We start from the raw sequence: 18,174 nt of genomic DNA on the forward strand, positions 1-18,174 counted from the left end.
CTCTATTCGACACTGGTGAGGCCTCATCTGGAGTACTGTGTCCAGTTTTGGGCCCCACACTACAAGAAGGATGTGGAAAAATTGGAAAGAGTCCAGCGGAGGGCAACAAAAATGATTACGGGACTGGAACACATGAGTTATGAGGAGAGGCTGAGGGAACTGGGGATGTTTAGTCTACGGAAGAGAAGAATGAGGGGGGATTTGATAGCTGCTTTCAACTACCTGAAAGGGGGTTCCAAAGAGGATGGCTCTAGACTGTTCTCAGTGGTAGTAGATGACAGAACAAGGAGTAATGGTCTCAAGTTGCAGTGGGGGAGATTTATGTTGGACATTAGGAAAAACTTTTTCACTAGGAAGGTGGTGAAACACTGGAATGCGTTAACTAGGGAGATGGTGGAATCTCCTTCCTTAGAAGTTTTTAAGGTCAGGCTTGACAAAGCCCTGGCTGGGATGATTTAATTGGGGATCGGTCCTGCTTTGAGCAGGGGGTTGGACTAGATGATCTCCTGAGGTCCCTTCCAACCCTGATATTCTATGATTCTATGATCTCGGAGACCGTCAACATGCCCACGGGGATCCATACTGGCGATCCGGAGACCTGTGACGGGACTCCAGGGACCAGTGTCTCGATTCTCTGGAGTGGTGCTGTGAGTTTGGAGACTAACTCGGATGCTCCAGGCACCGTGACTCTGGGGACTGGCAATGTGCCTCCACAGGTCTGCACCAGACAGCCGGTGATCAACGCCGGGATCAAGGGGAACGCTGCCTAGAGTCCGGGGAATGACGCCAAGCACTTAGACAGGTAAACCGACCTGTATCCGGGGACTGGTGGTGCTGTTCAGGCAAGCGCTGGGGCGGCACCCCCTGCAGCAGAGACCGGTGCTGCATGGATGGAGACCACTGGAAGGGTTCCAGGGCGGATATAACCCTCAAATGGGGCTGTCAGGGTTCCTTCCCCACTTTGAACTCTGGGGTACAGACGTGGGGACCCGCATTCAAGACCCCCTAAGGTTATTTTTACCAGCTTAGGTTAAAAACTTTCCCAAGGCACAAATTCCACCTTGTCCTTGAACAGTATGCTACCACCACCAAGTGATTTAGACAAAGAACCAGGGAAAGGACCACTTGGAGTTCCTGTTCCCCCAAATATCCCCCCAGACCCTTACACCCCCTTTCCTGGGGAGGCTTGAGAATAATATCCTAACCAATTGGTTACAAAATGAACACAGACCTAAATCCCTGGATCCTTGGACACTGAAAAAAAAAAATCAATCAGTTCTTAAAAGAAGAATTTTATTTAAAAAAATAAAAAAGAGAAAAGGTAAAAATCCCCTCTGTAAAATCAGGTTGGAAGATAACTTTACAGGGTAACAAAAGATGCACAAAACACAGAGGAACCCCCTCTAGCCTTAGTTTCAAAGTTACAACAAAACAGGGATAAACCTCCCTCCAGCAAAGGGAAAATTCACAAGTTGAGAAAACAAAGATAAACTAATACGCCTTGCCTGGTTGTACTTACAATTTCTGGAATATGAGAGACTGGTTCAGAACAGTTTGGATGCCATGGATTGATGTCCGGTCCCTCTTAGTCCGAAGAGCAAACAAACATAGAAACAAATAACCCAAAACAAAGCCTCTCCCCCAACCCCCCAAGATTTGAAAGTATCTTTTGTCTCCATTGGTTCCTTTGGTCAGGTGCCAACCAGGTTATTTCAGCTTCTTAACCCCTTACAGGTAAGGAGGAATTTTAGGCTACCCTTATGGTTATGACAGGGGCACCTCGCTGGCCGACGTGAGCAGCACCGGAAGGGACAATATGTCCTTAGTGGCCTGAAAGGCCTCCAGCATGGACGGCACTGCCAGGTGCCGAGTGCTTCTGCGACTTCCCAGGGTGGCAGGCGGGTCTTGAAGAGGACTCAACAACTCAATGGATGCTGAGGCCTGGCCACCATCCACAGGGGAAGAACTGCCCCACGGTCTCCTCTGACTCTCTCCTTCCCTTTATAGGATGTAGGCGAACGCCCTCTCCTGGCCTTTCTTTGCTTTTTAGCCGGTACTGGGGATAGGGATCGGTGCCAGACGGAGGTCAGTGCCCGCAGTGTGCTCTGCACTGAGGCTGCAGTGCTTGGAGTGAAGGCTGATCTAGCCAGCTCTGAGGCTGGTGCAAGGGCTGACTCCATAAAGAATGCTCTAAGTTGAATGTCCCGCTCCTTTTTGGTTTGTGATCTGACGCTCTTACAAATGCGACACTTCTCACTCACCTGGGTTTCCCCTAAGCACTTCAGGCAGCTTTGATGGGAATTGCTGACTAGCAGATTTTTTGCAGTGGTCACAAGGTTTGAAGCCCAGGGGTTGGGGCATGCCCTGTATGGGACTAAGTATTTCTAACTTAGGCACTAATAAACTCTACAAACTTTCTAATAACTATCCACAAATGATTCACAACTAGGCACAGTTGAGAAGGTAAGGAGACAAGCCAAGGCAAGGAGACATTCCTGCACCGACACTGGCGGTAAGAAGGAATTGAGGGACGGAGGAGTTGGCAGCGCTCCTTATACTGGTGCATACATGCACCACTCTAGTTGGTGCCAGAGCTGGTCCCCTACGGATACCACTGAGGGAAAAACTTCCAGCACCTGTTCTACACACCTACTAAGGAACAGACATGAGCAAGCACTCGAAGAAGACCTCTCCACTCATGGCGGTGGCAGCATTTTAAACCCACTTTAGACATTGTGCAAACGAGTACACGAGATGCAAGGCCATCGGAAATCAGGCCAAGAAAGTTAAACTGGCTAGTTTCATTGCCCGGATGGTCTCAGGTGCAAAAAGTAACCAAATGGCATCAGTGGCATAAAGACAATTGGTTTTTCAGATGATCCAGTTTTAACATTGCTAGATGACAGTGCCAGCACCAGTAATAGTGGATTTAATGTTTGTTCTGACAGCATCCCTTCAATAACACAGCTTGTTTGTGAATATGATTTGCTTGTGTCATGCAGTAAATACAGCTGCCGAGGACTCTTTGTAGCTGTTTTTATAGCAACACAATTTTTACATTTCTCCAGAGAGGAAATAATCAGGGTCAAGTAGGGAACCCGTGCTCTGCCAGTTCCAGTCTAGACTGAAATGGGATTGTCCGGTGAATGTTAAAAACACACTGCATTGTAACTACTGTGTACTGACAAATATTTACAGTTAGGAAATTAGTTCATGTCCTGGTATTAAAACCAGAGTGATGACTGCTAGCTTAAGTGGACACAAGCTTGGCATACAACAATATGACAAGACTGGTGAGCAACAGGCTAGAGATGAGCTAGAGCTGCAGAGTGCAGAACCAGCTCTGTGTAGGGCATTTGGACATGGTTCTGTGGGGAGTATCCCGGGGGGAAGAGTTTGGGGATTAATATTAAGTTTGGGGACATAAGTATTAATACAATCATTCTCTCTACTTCTTTGGGGCTTACGCACAGAACTAAACTTTCTCTCAGCATCGGCTAGTTTCAAGGCCGCACCATGGTGAGCCCTGGCCAGAGCCCAGGTGATCCCTGCCACAATAGCTGGATTACTCTACTAGTGCACTCAGGTACCCCAGTACATGGGAGCCCAGCCTCCAGCATGGCTCACAAAGGCTTCACACACCACTGCACCCCACTCTGCTTTGGTCTGTGGGAAATATGGTGCGACCTCCGTACTGAAGACATGGGTAGCTACACTCTGGCCTACATTATGCAAATGAGGTGCACTCCTGTGGTCTCTGGTAGGTTGGTGACATGGCTTTCAGTTGGGCCAAGGCTGGGCACCCAGCTCTTGCTCTCCGCTGCCTTACACCTGGCATCGTCATTGACACCTGTGCACAATGCATGAGAAATGCCAATGATAGTGCAACTCAGCAGAGAATTCAGATCTGGCAGCGGAATGAAGAGTCAGCCCTTGCCCCTCTCCCCCAACCTTACTTCATCTCACAACAATGATGATGCTAATACTTGAACATGATAATGTCCTTAAATGCACTTTTACTTTTGTTTTTTGAGTCACAGGCAACTGTTAATCACCCAAACAGAAAAGCTGGGAGTAATGGACAGAAATCCAAACCAAGGTAATCCTGCTGCTCATTGCAATTCACAAATGAAAAGCAAATTGTGTTTTTATTTCTGAAGGAAAATCACAAGAATAAAAGCAGTTTCTTACTGAAAGCAAACAGAAAGGGATGAAAAGCTACTGCCAAATGAAAGGCTTTATTTTCTGGGGGGGATGTCTCCAGATGTAGACCATGGGTTTCTTAAAGCCTGGAATTTAAGGCCTTATTTCTATTTTACAGAAACATTCTCTAGTGAAGGAGTACTTGTGGCACCTTAGAGACTAACCAATTTATTTGAGCATAAGCTTTCATGAGCATAAAACATAAAACAAACATAAAACATAAAATCTTACATGAGCATAAGCATAAGCTTTCATGAGCTACAGCTTACTTTATCGGATGCATCCGATAAAGTGAGCTGTAGCTCACGAAAGCTTATGCTCAAATAAACTGGTTAGTCTCTAAGGTGCCACAAGTACTCCTTTTCTTTTTGTGAATACAGACTAACACGGCTGTTACTCTGAAACCATTCTCTAGTGAATATATAAATTATATTACTGTGCTTCATAACTGAATACATAGTTTAATAAAAATGGGTGTTTCTATAGAGAATCTGATCATTTGAAGTGCATCATGCCTGTGTATATAGAAGATGTCACTTTTATTTGCTACTAAGCATTTTGTATCTGTTTTGTGATAACTGTATGTATTCTGTGCCTTGCCACACAATATGTAACTAGCTGAACTAAATAGCAGCCTTTTCTGCACATTTCAAATAGCTTTCATTCTTGGTGCTTTGCATACCTTTCAGCATCGAAGGCCGCACTCATCTCTGCTCAGTATCTGGGGTTTTATGACTCAGAAATATGCTCACTTGCTGGTAAATGCTGAATGCAATTAGTATTTCAGTCTGCAGACCTGCAAATACCGTGTGTCTAGAAACAGAGAGTTCTGAAAGTGAGCCTGTGCCTGGCAGAAGCATCAGAAATCTACATGAAGGAGAGATTTAAAAACACCCCACGCCCTCTAAAACCTGCTGCAGAATTTAATTGGTAAGGTAAGTAATAAGGGGCAGCAGACAGAACCATTAAGGGTGCAGTGTTCTGGCCCCAGTGCATATTATAAAGAAGTGACAAATTTTGTTTTCAAGGCTGAGAATTAGAACCACATTCAGATCTTCATTTCACCCACTCTCAGGCCATGGTTTGTAATATGTCTTCTGATCAAACAGCTCTATTCCCTTGTCCTTTCTTGATGAGAACTTATTTCTTCATAGGTGGGATACAAATCACTCCAACCAGCCCTTCTGCAATCTCATCCAGCTTGTGTCTGCACTCTTCCTGCAGCCGCTTCAGCTCCCTCTTCAGAGTGGCCTCTTCCATTTGCAGTTTGCTGATCACCTCTGTGGCATTAACAACATTTGTAATGGGCTCCTTCGATACCGTACTGAGGAAACCTGTTTTGCTAGCAGAACGCTTGTCTTTAAATACCAGCCTGTATGGACCATGCATTCCATTTTTTTTATGGGCACAATGGTATTTAAGATCTGATAGTTTTAGCTTGACCGCTTCTGTTATTGTTCTGACAGCAGCACAAAACTTCCTTTCATCTGGTAGTGTTCTTTCTCTTGATTTGACCTGTAGAGAGAAAAACATGGTCAGGCTTATGTGCAGAATTCCTCTCTCCAGACACCAATGCAAAATGTCAAGGCCGGAGCGTGCTGTACTGGAAATTCTCTATTTCACGATCAAATGTAGCAAGTAGAAGCAGTGACTGAGCTCAGCATGTAAACCTCTGTGCTTTCCAGAATAAGAGACTGACAGATCTTCAAAGCCCTTGCTCCTCTGATGACTGACATATGGCGATTTCCTCTCCACTCCTTATGGCAATTACAAAAAGCGTGGGCAGTTTGAGCCTGGATGAGATGTGTGAAAAAATGTGCATGGCCTGTTTCTCCATTCACGCCTGTAGAAAGGATGTGTAAAACACTACTATTGTAACAGGGTAGTGGGTAATGCCTCTTTTGCACAGGTGTGATTGCACAAAGGGCAGGACAGTGAGGAACCATGTCTGTGGTGAGAGAGTTGAGCCAAAGAAGGATTCTCTATACGGCTTTAATATAGGCCAACTGAGAATATTGTATGAGACAGGGCTGTGTGTGATACTAATTGTGCTGTAACTGGCTGGTGATACAATATAATAGGATAGTCCAGATTTGCCAGTAGCCAAACTAATAGAAGATACACTAATGACTATGGGCCCAGTCCTCAAATGCATACAAAAAAATGAGTAACTTAACTCACATGAGCAGATCCACTGAAGTCAATAAGACTAAGTACACTACTCAAGTTACTCAAGTATGTGCTTGCAGTAAGGGGCCCTTCAACTGCAGCTTCAGGACTCCTGGTACCAAGGGGTAAATAAGACTTTTAGGGAGATGCAGGCAGAGACCAAATGCCCCTGCTGTTTGCAACAGCACCCCCAAATAGACTATGCATCAGAAAACTAACATCACAGCATGTCTTCAGAAACTGCTCACACATTAGAAAAAGAACATACAAGACTATGCAACAGCGTCACCTGGTGACTCCTGGCACCCACTGCAAATGGACCTTACACCTCTTATGACCATAGTTTATCTTTGCCATGTTTCATTTGACTTGATTTCTAGAGTATGTGTTTTGTGATGGGAAAAGAGAGCAGGCAATAGCCCACTGCTCCCCATGGTTCAAGAGAAGACATTAGTGCTCATGTCTAGAAGAATAAAATTAAAAGGCCTAGACATACTATGCAGGACTTGCAAAAAATGGGAAATAATAGAATTGTTCAAAGTTGGAGCGAGATCAACCCAAGGGCTTGATTCTCTTCCTGTGCTTACATCAGTGAGTCATTCAGTAAAATGCATTTGGTTCTGCTGCTGAACTCTGTGCCTTCACAAGAGAGGACTCTTCAGGCAAAGAAAAGCACGGCACTCATTTGATGCAAATGTCAAATCTTTGCCCTTTAATCAAAAAGCCTTTTTATAGCACTCCCACCTCAAAGCCAGGATTTTTTTCTCCACAACAAATGCCTAGCAGTCGAGTTTCAATCTAAGCCTCGGATACACTTACACGCACTCTGTAGTCCCTGCTCACTGTGTCTTGTTATTCCAAAGAACCCACATACAGGAGATGGGATTACCTATATTTGATTCTGATTTAAGGCGCGTTGGCCTAATAGACCAACCACACCTACCACGGGGTGAGTTTCCGGAAGAGTGACATTTATTTTCATTGGGCTAGACATCACCATATTCTTTCAGTAGATTATTTAATTACCTTCTGTTTAACAATGTTACTTCAATTTGCAAATACATCTGTATAGTATACAAACTCAGAGTTGTTAGGATATAGATATTCAGGTCTGTCTGCAAAGGCTTATACTTTAAGAGTTTAGGTGTATTCTTATCACTTAGCTAGTTATAGAGGTATAAAAGAAAGAATCAAAATCACTGTCTGCCGGTGTAAGGGCCTTCCCTTATTATGACAGTCTGAGGCCCTGTTCTTAGGCTAAGGCCTTTGGCTAAGCAGCAGAGGCATCCATAAACTGAGAAGTGTATGGTCACATCCTTACATTCCAAACTAATCACATTGAAAAGGTGCTACTGGGCTGTTAGGAATACAGTCCTGTCCTGATAATGCCTATCACCTCCAGAGAAAGGGAAGAGCCTAGAAGATGTAAAAGGAAACTTAGTTTGATAGCATCCTGTCCGGCAAAACTCACTTATCAATAGCTGGGATGTGAAATCCTCATTTCTTTGTTGTTTTATCACTGTAGTCCTCATTTCCCTTTTGTTTGTCTGTATAATCTGTCTGGTTCTGTGATTGTTTCTGTCTGCCGTATAATTAATTGTGTTGGGTGTAAACTAATTAAGGTGGTGGGATATAATTGGTTAGATAATCATGTTACAATATGTTAGGATTGGTTAGTTAAATTTCAGTAAAATGATTGGTTAAGGTATAGCTAAGCAGAACACAAAAGTTTTACTATATAGTCTGCAGTCAATCAGGAAGAAAGGGGGGAATGGGGAATAGGGGTGGGGGAATTGGAATCATGTTTTGCTGTGGGGCGGGGAGAATGGGAACAGGGACACAGGCAAGGCTCTGTGGTGTCAGAGCTGGGAAGGGGGACACTAAGGAAGGAAACTGGAATCATTGCTTGCTGGAAGTTCACCCCAATAAACATGGAATTGTTTGCACCTTCGGACTTCGGGTATTGTTGCTCTCTGTTCATGTGAGAAGGACCAGGGAAGTAAGCAGGTGAAGGAATAAGCCCTCTAACGTCTGTACCTGGTGCCACTAAACAGTGTGGACATGAATAGCTACCTATAGATTCATTAGTTCTCATTACAGACTCCTAACTGATTTGCTAATTGTCTTGCTGCACGTGACTGTGTCCCATTTTTCCCAAAGGGTGCCCATATCTCAGCTCAACAGGCCATAAGGATGTAATGAAATTTGGAAGAGGCCACAAGCAAAAATTAAAAGCAGATCCCTGCCTAAATGCAGTGTCCCCACAAAAGTAGCTGCAAGCATACGCAAAATATTTGAAAACAAGTCAATTTTCAAGTTAAGAAAAAAGTACCAGTGGGTAAGGGCAGGTACATGATACACTCAAAAGTGCATGCAGCAGGTTTAATATAAACAAGAGGAAATACTTTTTCACACAATGCACAATTAATCTGTGGAACTTATTGCCCTGGGATGTTGTGAAGGCCAAAAGTATAACTGGGTTCAAAAAAGGATTAAGTGAGTTGATGGAGGATAGGTCCATCAATGGCTATTAGCCAAGATGGTCAGGGATGTAGCCTCGTGCTCAGAGCAACCCTAAACCTTTGACTGACAGAAGCCTGGAGGGGAAGACAGGGGTACAGCTCTCCAAAATTGCCCTGTTCTGTACACTTCCCCTGAAGTTCTGGTACTGGCCACTGTCAGAGAGAGGATACAGGGCAAGATGGACCACGGTCTGACCCAGTATGGCCGTTCTTAAATTCTTATGCATGATAATCCATTTATCAATTTGCTCTAGGTTTCTTTGTGGCAATTCCCTCCGCTTATATCGTATATATTATAGATGGAACAATAAGCTTGTGAGAGTTTCTGGCAGGTTTTCCATCAAGGTATCACTACAGAGAAAGAGTTAAGTTAAACCTCCCCATCCATCAGGGTGTGTTGGTGTCAGCACTATTAATTAACAGTAGCTAGTGATTTCCAAATTTCTCATAAAGAAGTGATGTGCATAATGGTACATGTCCTTTGGACTAGACTGAACAACCTTAAGTATCATCTAACATACTTTGGGAACAGAAGTATAAATATTTAAGATGAGACAGCTAATAGGTCATTGAACTGTGTTCTGTGGCCGCTACAGGATTACTCCCTGAAGCACATTTTCTAGCATTTTATCTAATCTACTTTTAAGTAGGGCTGTCAAGCGATTAAAAACATTAGTCGCGATTAATCGTATGAGTCAAACAAATTAATTGTGATTAATCGCGCTGCTAAACAATAATATAATACCATTTATTTAAATATTTTATGATGTTTTCTACATTTTCAAATATATTGATTTCAATTATAACACAGAATACAAAGTGTACAGTAACAACAAGGAGTCTGGTGGCACCTTAAAGACTAGCAGATTTATTTGGGCATAAGCTTTCGTGGGTAAAAAAAACACTTCTTAGATTGAAGAAGTTTTTTTTTTACCCACGAAAGCTTATGCCCAAATAAATTTGTTAGTCTTTAAAGTGCCACAGGACTCTTTGTTGTTTTTGTGGATACACGCTAACACAGCTACCTCCTGATACTTGACATCATACAAAGTGTACAGTGCTCACTTTATATTTATTTTTATTACAAATACTTGCATCGTAAAATACAAAAGAAATAGTATTTTTCATTTCACTTAATACAAGTACTGTAGTGCAATTTCTTGATCCTGAAGGTTGAACTAACAAATGTAGAATTATGTATAAAAAATAACTGCATTCAAAAATAAAACAATGTAAAACTTTAGAGCCTACAAGTCCAGTCAGTCCTACTTCTTGGTCAGCCAATCGCTCAGACAAACAAGTCTGTTTACATTTGCAGGAAATAATGCTGCCTGCTTCTTGTTTATAATGTCACCTGAAAGTGAAAATTGGTATTTGCATGGCATTGTTGTAGCCGGTGTCACAAGATATTTACGTGCCAGATGCGCTATAGATTTATATTTCAGAGTAGCAGTCGTGTTAGTCTGTATCTGCAAAAAGAACAGGAGTACTTGCAGCACCTTAGAGACTAGCAAATTTATTAGAGCATAAGCTTTCGTGGGCTACAGCCCAGTTCATCATATGTCCCTTCATGCTTCAACCAACATTCCAAAGGACATGTGTCCATGCTGCTAATGGGTTCTGCTCAATTACGATCCAAAGCAGTGCGGATCAACGCATATTCATTTTCATCATCATGAGTAGATGCCACCAGCAGGTTGATTTTCTTTTTTGGTGGTTCAGTTTCCGCAGTTTCCGCATCAGAGTGTTCCTCTTTTAAGACTACTGAAAGCATGTTCCACATCTCCTCCCTCTCAGATTTTGGAAGGCACTTCAGATTCTTAAAACTTGGGTCGAGTGCTGTAGCTATCTTTAGAAAAATCTCACACTGGTACCTTCTTTGCATTTTGTCAAATCTGCAGTGAAAGTGTTCTTAAAATGAACATGTGCTGGGTCATCGTCAGAGACGGCTATAACATGAAATATATGTCAGAATACAGGTAAAACACAGAGCAGGAGATATTCAATTCTCCCCCAAGGAGTTGAGTCACAAATTTAATTAACACATTTTTTTAATGAGCATCATCAGCATGGAAGCATGTCCTCTGGAATGGTGGCCGAAGCACAAAGGGGTATACGAATATTAAGCATATCTGGCATATAAATTCCTTGCAGTGCCTGCTACAAAAGTGCCATGCGAATGCCTGTTCTCACTTTCAGGTGATATTGTAAATAAGAAGCGGGCAGCATTATCTTCCGCAAATGTAAACAAACTTGTTTCTCTTAATGATTGGCTAAACAAGAAGTAGGATTGAGTGGTCTTGTAGGCGCTAAAGTTTTATATTGTTTTGTTTTTGAGTGCAGTTATGTATGTAACAACAAAAAAATCTACATTTGTAAGTTGCACTTTCATGATAGAGATTGCACTACAGTACAGTACAGATGCTATTTCATCATTTTTACAGTGCAAATATTCGTAATAAAAATAATATAAAGTGAGCACTGTATACTTTGTATTGTGTTGTAATTGAAATCAATATATTTGAAAATGTAGAAAAACATGCAAAAATATTTAATCAATTTCAATTGGTTTTCTATTGTTTAGCAGTGCAATTAAAACTGCGATTAACTTTTTTGAGTTAATTGCGTCAGTTAACTGCAATTAATCAACAACCCTACCTTTAAATATTCCAAGCAATGGAGCCTTGAAAATTGTATTTATCCCTCTCCATGATGAGTTAAACACCCTTTAATCCCTCTCCCATACTGAGACTGGGTGAAATTCTAGCCCCTTTGAAGTCAATGGCAGAAGTCCCATTTGATTTCAACACTGTGAGGATAGCACCCAATGCACTTATATCAAGCCTTTCATCTGATTATTTTAAAGTGCTCTGCAGATAATTAATCTATCCTCTCCACACTCCTGCAAAAGTGAGCAATAGTCCCATTTCTGATATGAGCAGTGAAATCAAGTAGGAAAAGTTCCTTAGAACAGTGCTACTCAAAGTGGTGGTCCGCAGACTGGTGCCGGTCTGCAAGCCATTGGCTGCCGGTCCGTGCGCACATTGGAAAAAAAAATTGCTGGTCCCCCACATCAGATAGCTTGAGAAGCACTGCCTTAGAACACACAAAGTACTTTATCAATGCAGAGCCTTTTGCTAAATTGGTCCCTGTGCTTGTTAAGGGGTTTGCTCAAGTACAGAGGAGAAGGACTTGGTCTCGTAAAAAAACCAAAAAAACCAAAACAAAACAAAAAAACACCCCAAAAAACCAAAACACACACACCACTATCACAAACACTGATGAATCCCAGAACATATCTTAGCTAAAAGAATGTCTGAGGACCAATTTTCTCACACAGACTGAGGAACAGATCTGAAAAAATAAAGAATTCATGTGTTATTTGGTCACCTCCCCGCACACTGTATGTGATTAAACAAGATGTGAAGTCTGTACATAGGGAACTTAACAATATGGAATACTGGAGGAGAAATGCTCCTATTACTTATATAAAGTGAAGTCCCCAGAAACTAGAGTGCAAACCATGTTATTTTGGAATGACAGAATCATGCAGGACATTTGCTGGCCTGGACATTTTCTAAATGGAACACCTGTTTTTTCATGCTCTTTACTAACCAAAAGGAAGGAGTTTTTATTAACTGTTATGGGTGACACATGATACCTTTACAGGACTTCTTGGAATATCTTGTTCATTCCAGTAGAGAGAGCACGAATTTCAAATGATTAGAGGAACGTTTAATTTTCTGCCATGATGCAGAGCCTGCTGTAATGATACAGACAACACCATATTCTATCTGCAAATCAGCCAGGACAGCAAAGCTGTAACAAGAGTTCTATCCATTCTACCATGGGAAAGGCCCTACATATTTATTAGTAAAATGCACCTAAATTCTGCAACAAGGCCCCTACTTTCTGGGGCAGTATTAAGTGAATTCAAAAAAAGAGGTTTTCAAAGAATTAAATATGAAAACAGATAATGCAACCAGCACAGAACTACTCATGTCATTTATGACTGGGAGGGATTAGGAAGGAAGTTTGGGTTTTTTGCACTGAGGAGGCAGCTGAAGTCTTTGATAAAGAGTAGCCTAGGTGGCAAAGTCCATAGCCATGGAACTGCAGAATGCTCTAGTTGCTGTTTAGAGATTTTACTGGTTAACAGGCATGAAGGTGAGTTACCTGACCTTAAAGTAGTTTGTTTCTCTCCCTTTTTACACCTTAGGTGCTCAAGGCAATTTCAGCAGCTTCCTCCTGTATATTTAGTTAACTGCTGCTCCTTAAGCTCTCATTGTCTCTCATTAGTCAGCAAATCCTGTTATTCTGGAGTGAAAACAATCTCAGCAGACCACTTTATATTAAACAAACATGTTTGAAGAGATAAGGATCCTCAGCATTTTAAGTCATCAGAATGAGATGAGTAGCTCATCTAGTCCAGAATTCTGTATCCCAAAGCTCTGCCTTTCAATTTAGATCTACCAGCTGTAACTGAAATCCACCATGTGCTATGTAGTGCAGTATGACAGCTGCTGCGCATCCTCTCTGAATAAAATAAAGCGACAGTCATAGTTTCTACATTTCTAGAGCCCACTTCACCCCAAAGGAGTCCAGAGTGTTTTAAAGAACCATACAGAGAATACATCAACTGACAGTGACACACAGCCACCCCTGAAATGGAGCAAAGCATGTGTTGAACAGCTCACAGTGATACTTTACAAGAGATTAGTATAGGAAAATAGGGAAAGAACAGGTTACAAAATATTTAGATAAGTTAGATGTATTCAAGTTGGTAGGGCTTGATGAAATTCACCCTAGGGTACTTAAGGAACTAGCTGAAGCCACCTTGGAACTGTTAGTGATTATCTTTGAGAACTCATGGCAGACAGGTGAGGTCCGATAGGGCCAGAGGAGGGCAAACATAATCTATATCTGTAAAAAGGGGAACAAAGAGGACCTGGGAATTACAGACCAGTCAGCCTAACTTCGATACCTGGAAAGATACTGGAACAAATTATTAAACAAGCAATTTGTAAGAACCTAGATGAAAATAGGGTGATAAGGAATAGCCAAGATGGATTTGTCAGGAACAATTCATGCAAACCAACCTAATTTCCCTCTTTGACGGGGTTACTGGCATAATGAATGGGCAGAAATAGTGGATGTAATATACCTTGATTTTAAGTAAGGCTTTTGTCACAGTCCCACATGACATTCACAGAAGCAAACTAGAGAAATCCAGTCTAAATGAAATTACTACAAAGTGGGTGTACAACTGGCTGAAAAAAGGTACTCAGAATAGTTATCAACAGTTTGCAGTCAAACTGGGCAGGCATATCTACCAGGTTCCACAAGGGATCTGTCTTGGGTCCTGTACTATTCAATAGTAGAATAGGTGGAATACTGTGTCCAGTTCTGGTATCCACAAATTCAAGAAGAATGTTAATAAACTGGAGAGGGTTCAGAGAAGAGCCATGAGAATGATTACAGGATTAGAAAACCTGCCTTATAGTGATAGACTCAAGGAGCTAAATCTGTTTAGTTTAACAAAGAGAAGGTTAAGGGATGACTTGATCAGTCTGTAAGTATCTACATGGGGGCACTTCAAATTAGCAGAGAAAGGTCTGACACAATCCAATGGCTAGAAGCTGAAGCGAGACAAATTCACACAGGAAATAAGGGTAATTAACCTTTGGAACAACTTATCAAGGGATCATGGTGGATTCTCCATCACTGACAATTTTTACATCAAGAGTGGATGTTTTTCTAAAAGACAGGCTCAAGGAATTATTTTGGGCAGTTCTCTGGCCTGTGCTATGCAGCAGGTCAGACTAGATGATCACAACGGTCCCTTCTGGCCTTAGAATCTATATTTTACTGCTTTCCTCTAGTCTAGTTTTAAATGATTTTTAAAAATCCACAGCTAATTAAATCTTTTACATTAATATAATCGCTAAACAAATATTTAAATTTGACCACTTCCATTGGGATACTATTCCAAAGGCTACTATTGTTTAGTCAGGAAATATTCCTGACAGCTTAAACTTTCTCTTTTTAACTTCATCCCTTGACTACAACCCCTTGTACTACTCTCTAAAATAATTCCTCTCCTCTTTTGGTGTTTGAACTCTTCAAATTCTCATAGGTGATTATTACAGCGACAAAAGGATCGCCATACCGAAAATCATATCATCTAGTCCAGCAATCTCTCTCTGACCATGGCTGGTGAAGATGCTTCAGCAGAATGTGCAAGGAGGCCCACAGCAGACAATAAATGGAATACCTTTCCCAAAATGGAAGTTTCTCCCTACTCCCATAAGTTGGTGACTAGCTTATGCTTTGAAGCATGAGGATTTATAGGCTTTGATCCTGTCAACATTTGTGCATGTGCTTAACTTTACTACCACAAACAGAACTACTCATGCTAGTAAAGGGACACACATGCTTGTTTGCAGGATCAGGGCCATATAGCCCTTCTAAAAACATGTTTTTAACCTGTCTAACATAACCCTGGATGTTCTCATTATCCACTGTGACAGGGTCAGGCCAGATGGCTACAGGAGAGTGATCCTATTGGGATCCACGAAGTGGGCAGGCAGAAGCCCACCCACTGCTAAAGGGTCCCCCTCCAGCCTAAGGGGACCACAGGACCTGGAAGCCAAGTGATTTCAGGGGACAACTAATAAAATAACAGGAACAGGAGTGTGATCAAAGGGTCAAACAAAGGGAACCTGATGGGGACACTGAGCAGAGAACCCCGGACAGCGCTCACTGCTCCTCGAAGGCGTCAAGGGAGATAGAAGGCAGATATATTAGCCCTAGATTCAGCATGTCCCTTTCCCCTGGGTAAGGTAACAGGGGAGACTCCAGAACAATCACGAACTTGCTGGAACCAATTAAGGCAGGCAGGCTAATTAGGACACCTGGAGCCAATTAAGAAGCTGTTAGAATCAATTAAGACAGGTATTAGGGGCTTATTCCTTCACACACTTCCTTCCCTGGTACTTCTCGCATGAACAGAGAGCAACAATAACTGAAGTTCAAAGGTGCAAACAATTAAATATTTATTGGGGTGAACTTCCAGCAAGCATGATTCCAGTTTCCTTCCTTAGCGTCCCCCTTCCCAGCTCTGACACCACAGAGCCTTACCTGTATCCCTGTTCCCATTCCCCCCCCCCTTAGCAAAACATGATTCCAATTCCCCACCCCCATTCCCTGTTCCCATTTCCCCCTTACTTCCTGATTGACTGCAGACTATATAGTAAAACTTGAGTTCTGCTTAGCTATACCTTAACCCATCATTTTCCTGAAATTTAACTAACCAATCCTAACATATTGTAACATGATTATTTAACCAATTATATCCCACCACCTTAATTAGTTTACACCCAACAAAATTAATTATACAGCAGACAGAAACAACCACAGAACCAGAGAGAGATTATACAGACAAACAATAGGGAAATGGGGACTACAATGATAGAACAACACAGAAATGAGGATTTCACAACTACGTCTATAAAGACATAAGGGTTTCCCAGCTGTGTCTATTGATAAGTGAGTTCTTGCCAGACAGGATGCTATCAAACTAAGTTTCCTTTTACATTTTCTAGGCACTTCCCTTTCTCTGGAGGTGATAGGAATACAATCCTGTCCTGATAATGCCTAACAGCCCAATAGCACCTTCTTTCAATGTGACTAGTTTGGAATGTGAGGATGTGACTGGTTGCTTCCCAGCTTATGGCTGCCTCTGCTGCTTAGCCAAAGGACTTAGCCTAAGAACAGGGCCTCAGACTGTCACAGTAAGAGAAGGCCCTTACACTGGCAGACAGTGGTTTTGATTCTTTCTTTTATACCTCTATAATTAGCTAAGTAATAAGAATACACCTAAATTCTTAGAGTGTAGGCCTTTACAGACAGGCCTGAATATCTATATCCTAACAACAGGCAGGCTAATAAGGACACCTGGTTTAAAAAGGACCTCATTTTAGTCAGTGAGGGGTGTGCAAGGAGCGGAGAGTGAGAGGGCATGCTGCTGGAGGACTGAGGAGTACAAACACTAACTGGAATCAGGAGGAAGGTCCTGTGGTGAGGATAAAGAAGGCGTTGGGAGGAGACTATGGGGAAGTAGCCCAGGGAGTTACAGCTATCACACAGCTGTTACAAGAAACACAGTAGACAGCTGTGATCCACAGGACCCTGGGCTGGAACCCGGAGTAGATGGCGGGCCCAGGTTCCCGCCATCCCTCTTCCCCCTATTGGATATAAGAGGAGCTGACCTGGACTGTGGGTCCCACCAGAGGAGAAGGTCCCTGGCCTGTCCCCCAACCCACTAGGTGGATCAGCAGAGACTGCGGGGATTGTTCTCCTTCCTTTTCCCCATGCTGGCCAGTGATGAGGTTAGCTGAGTGAACTAGCAAAAGTGGCCAAACTGAGGGCTGCCGTGAACCTTTGAGGAGAGCAAATCCGCCAATAAGCGCAGGACCCACCAAGGCAGAGGAGGAACTTTGTCACACCATATAAATACCCCTTTTTTTAGTATCCTGATAAGCTCTTTTCCTCAAGGTCAGCATGTGGCAATGAGTCTACAGCCACATCATGGACTGTGTTCTACTTTTATCATTTTTAAAATTTGCTGCTTTTCATTGAACATTCCTTTGGTCTTGTTGCATTAGAGATGGTAACTAGGAGCACCTGATTTCCTCCTCTAGACCATTTATTATTGTCTCATTTCACCTCTCCTAAAATACACAGTCCCAGTCTTTTTAGTCTCTCCTCCTAGCAATTGCTTAGACAAGCTATACATTTAGTTCTTTTAATCTTTCCCCAGAAATCAGCTCTTCTAGCCCCTTATTAGTTTTTGCTGCGCTTTTCTGAACTCCCTCATTTGTCTGCATCTTACTGGTAATGTGGTGCCCAGAACATAGTGTCTGATCGTGGAGGGTGCTGAGAGATTTCTGAGAGGAGCTGAGTTGCCTCATCAGCATTTATTTAACCAGCTCAGGAGGTATGGCACACTGACAGTCATGCAGAAAATGGTTCCTTTCCAGCTAAGCTCACATGCATCCTGCTTTTACTTACACAGAACTGGGTCAACATGTGAGATATCCCGAAGAAGTGCTGGGGATTAGGCACCACCATATGGCATTTAAATCATTTTCAATAATAACTGTAAATCTTCCAGCTGCAGAATGACAAGTTCACATCTCTGCGTGTTCAACAGCATTTCACAAGGTAACCCGAGTACTGCAGTGTGTAGCAGAGCACCCTTTGCATCTCACAGTTGTGC

General features: G+C 42.4%; 1 protein-coding gene across 3 annotated transcripts in view; it reads right to left on the minus strand.

Moving 5' to 3' along the window:
- Nucleotides 1-4,519: 4,519 nt before the first annotated feature.
- The window catches only part of TEDC1 (tubulin epsilon and delta complex 1), a 166,043-nt gene continuing 152,388 nt past the window's right edge, over nt 4,520-18,174 (minus strand). Inside the window, exon 7 of one of the 3 annotated variants that reach the window (XM_074960845.1) lies at nt 4,520-5,718. In XM_074960845.1, coding sequence (XP_074816946.1) covers nt 5,344-5,718 — 375 coding nt within the window. In that variant the 3' untranslated portion in view covers nt 4,520-5,343. The remainder of the gene's footprint in view (nt 5,719-18,174) is intronic. The other 2 variants (XM_074960844.1, XM_074960846.1) reach the window with 2 other exon arrangements.

The sequence above is a fragment of the Natator depressus genome, chromosome 8 (genome assembly GCF_965152275.1).
Source record: "Natator depressus isolate rNatDep1 chromosome 8, rNatDep2.hap1, whole genome shotgun sequence".
NCBI lineage: Eukaryota > Metazoa > Chordata > Testudines > Cheloniidae > Natator > Natator depressus.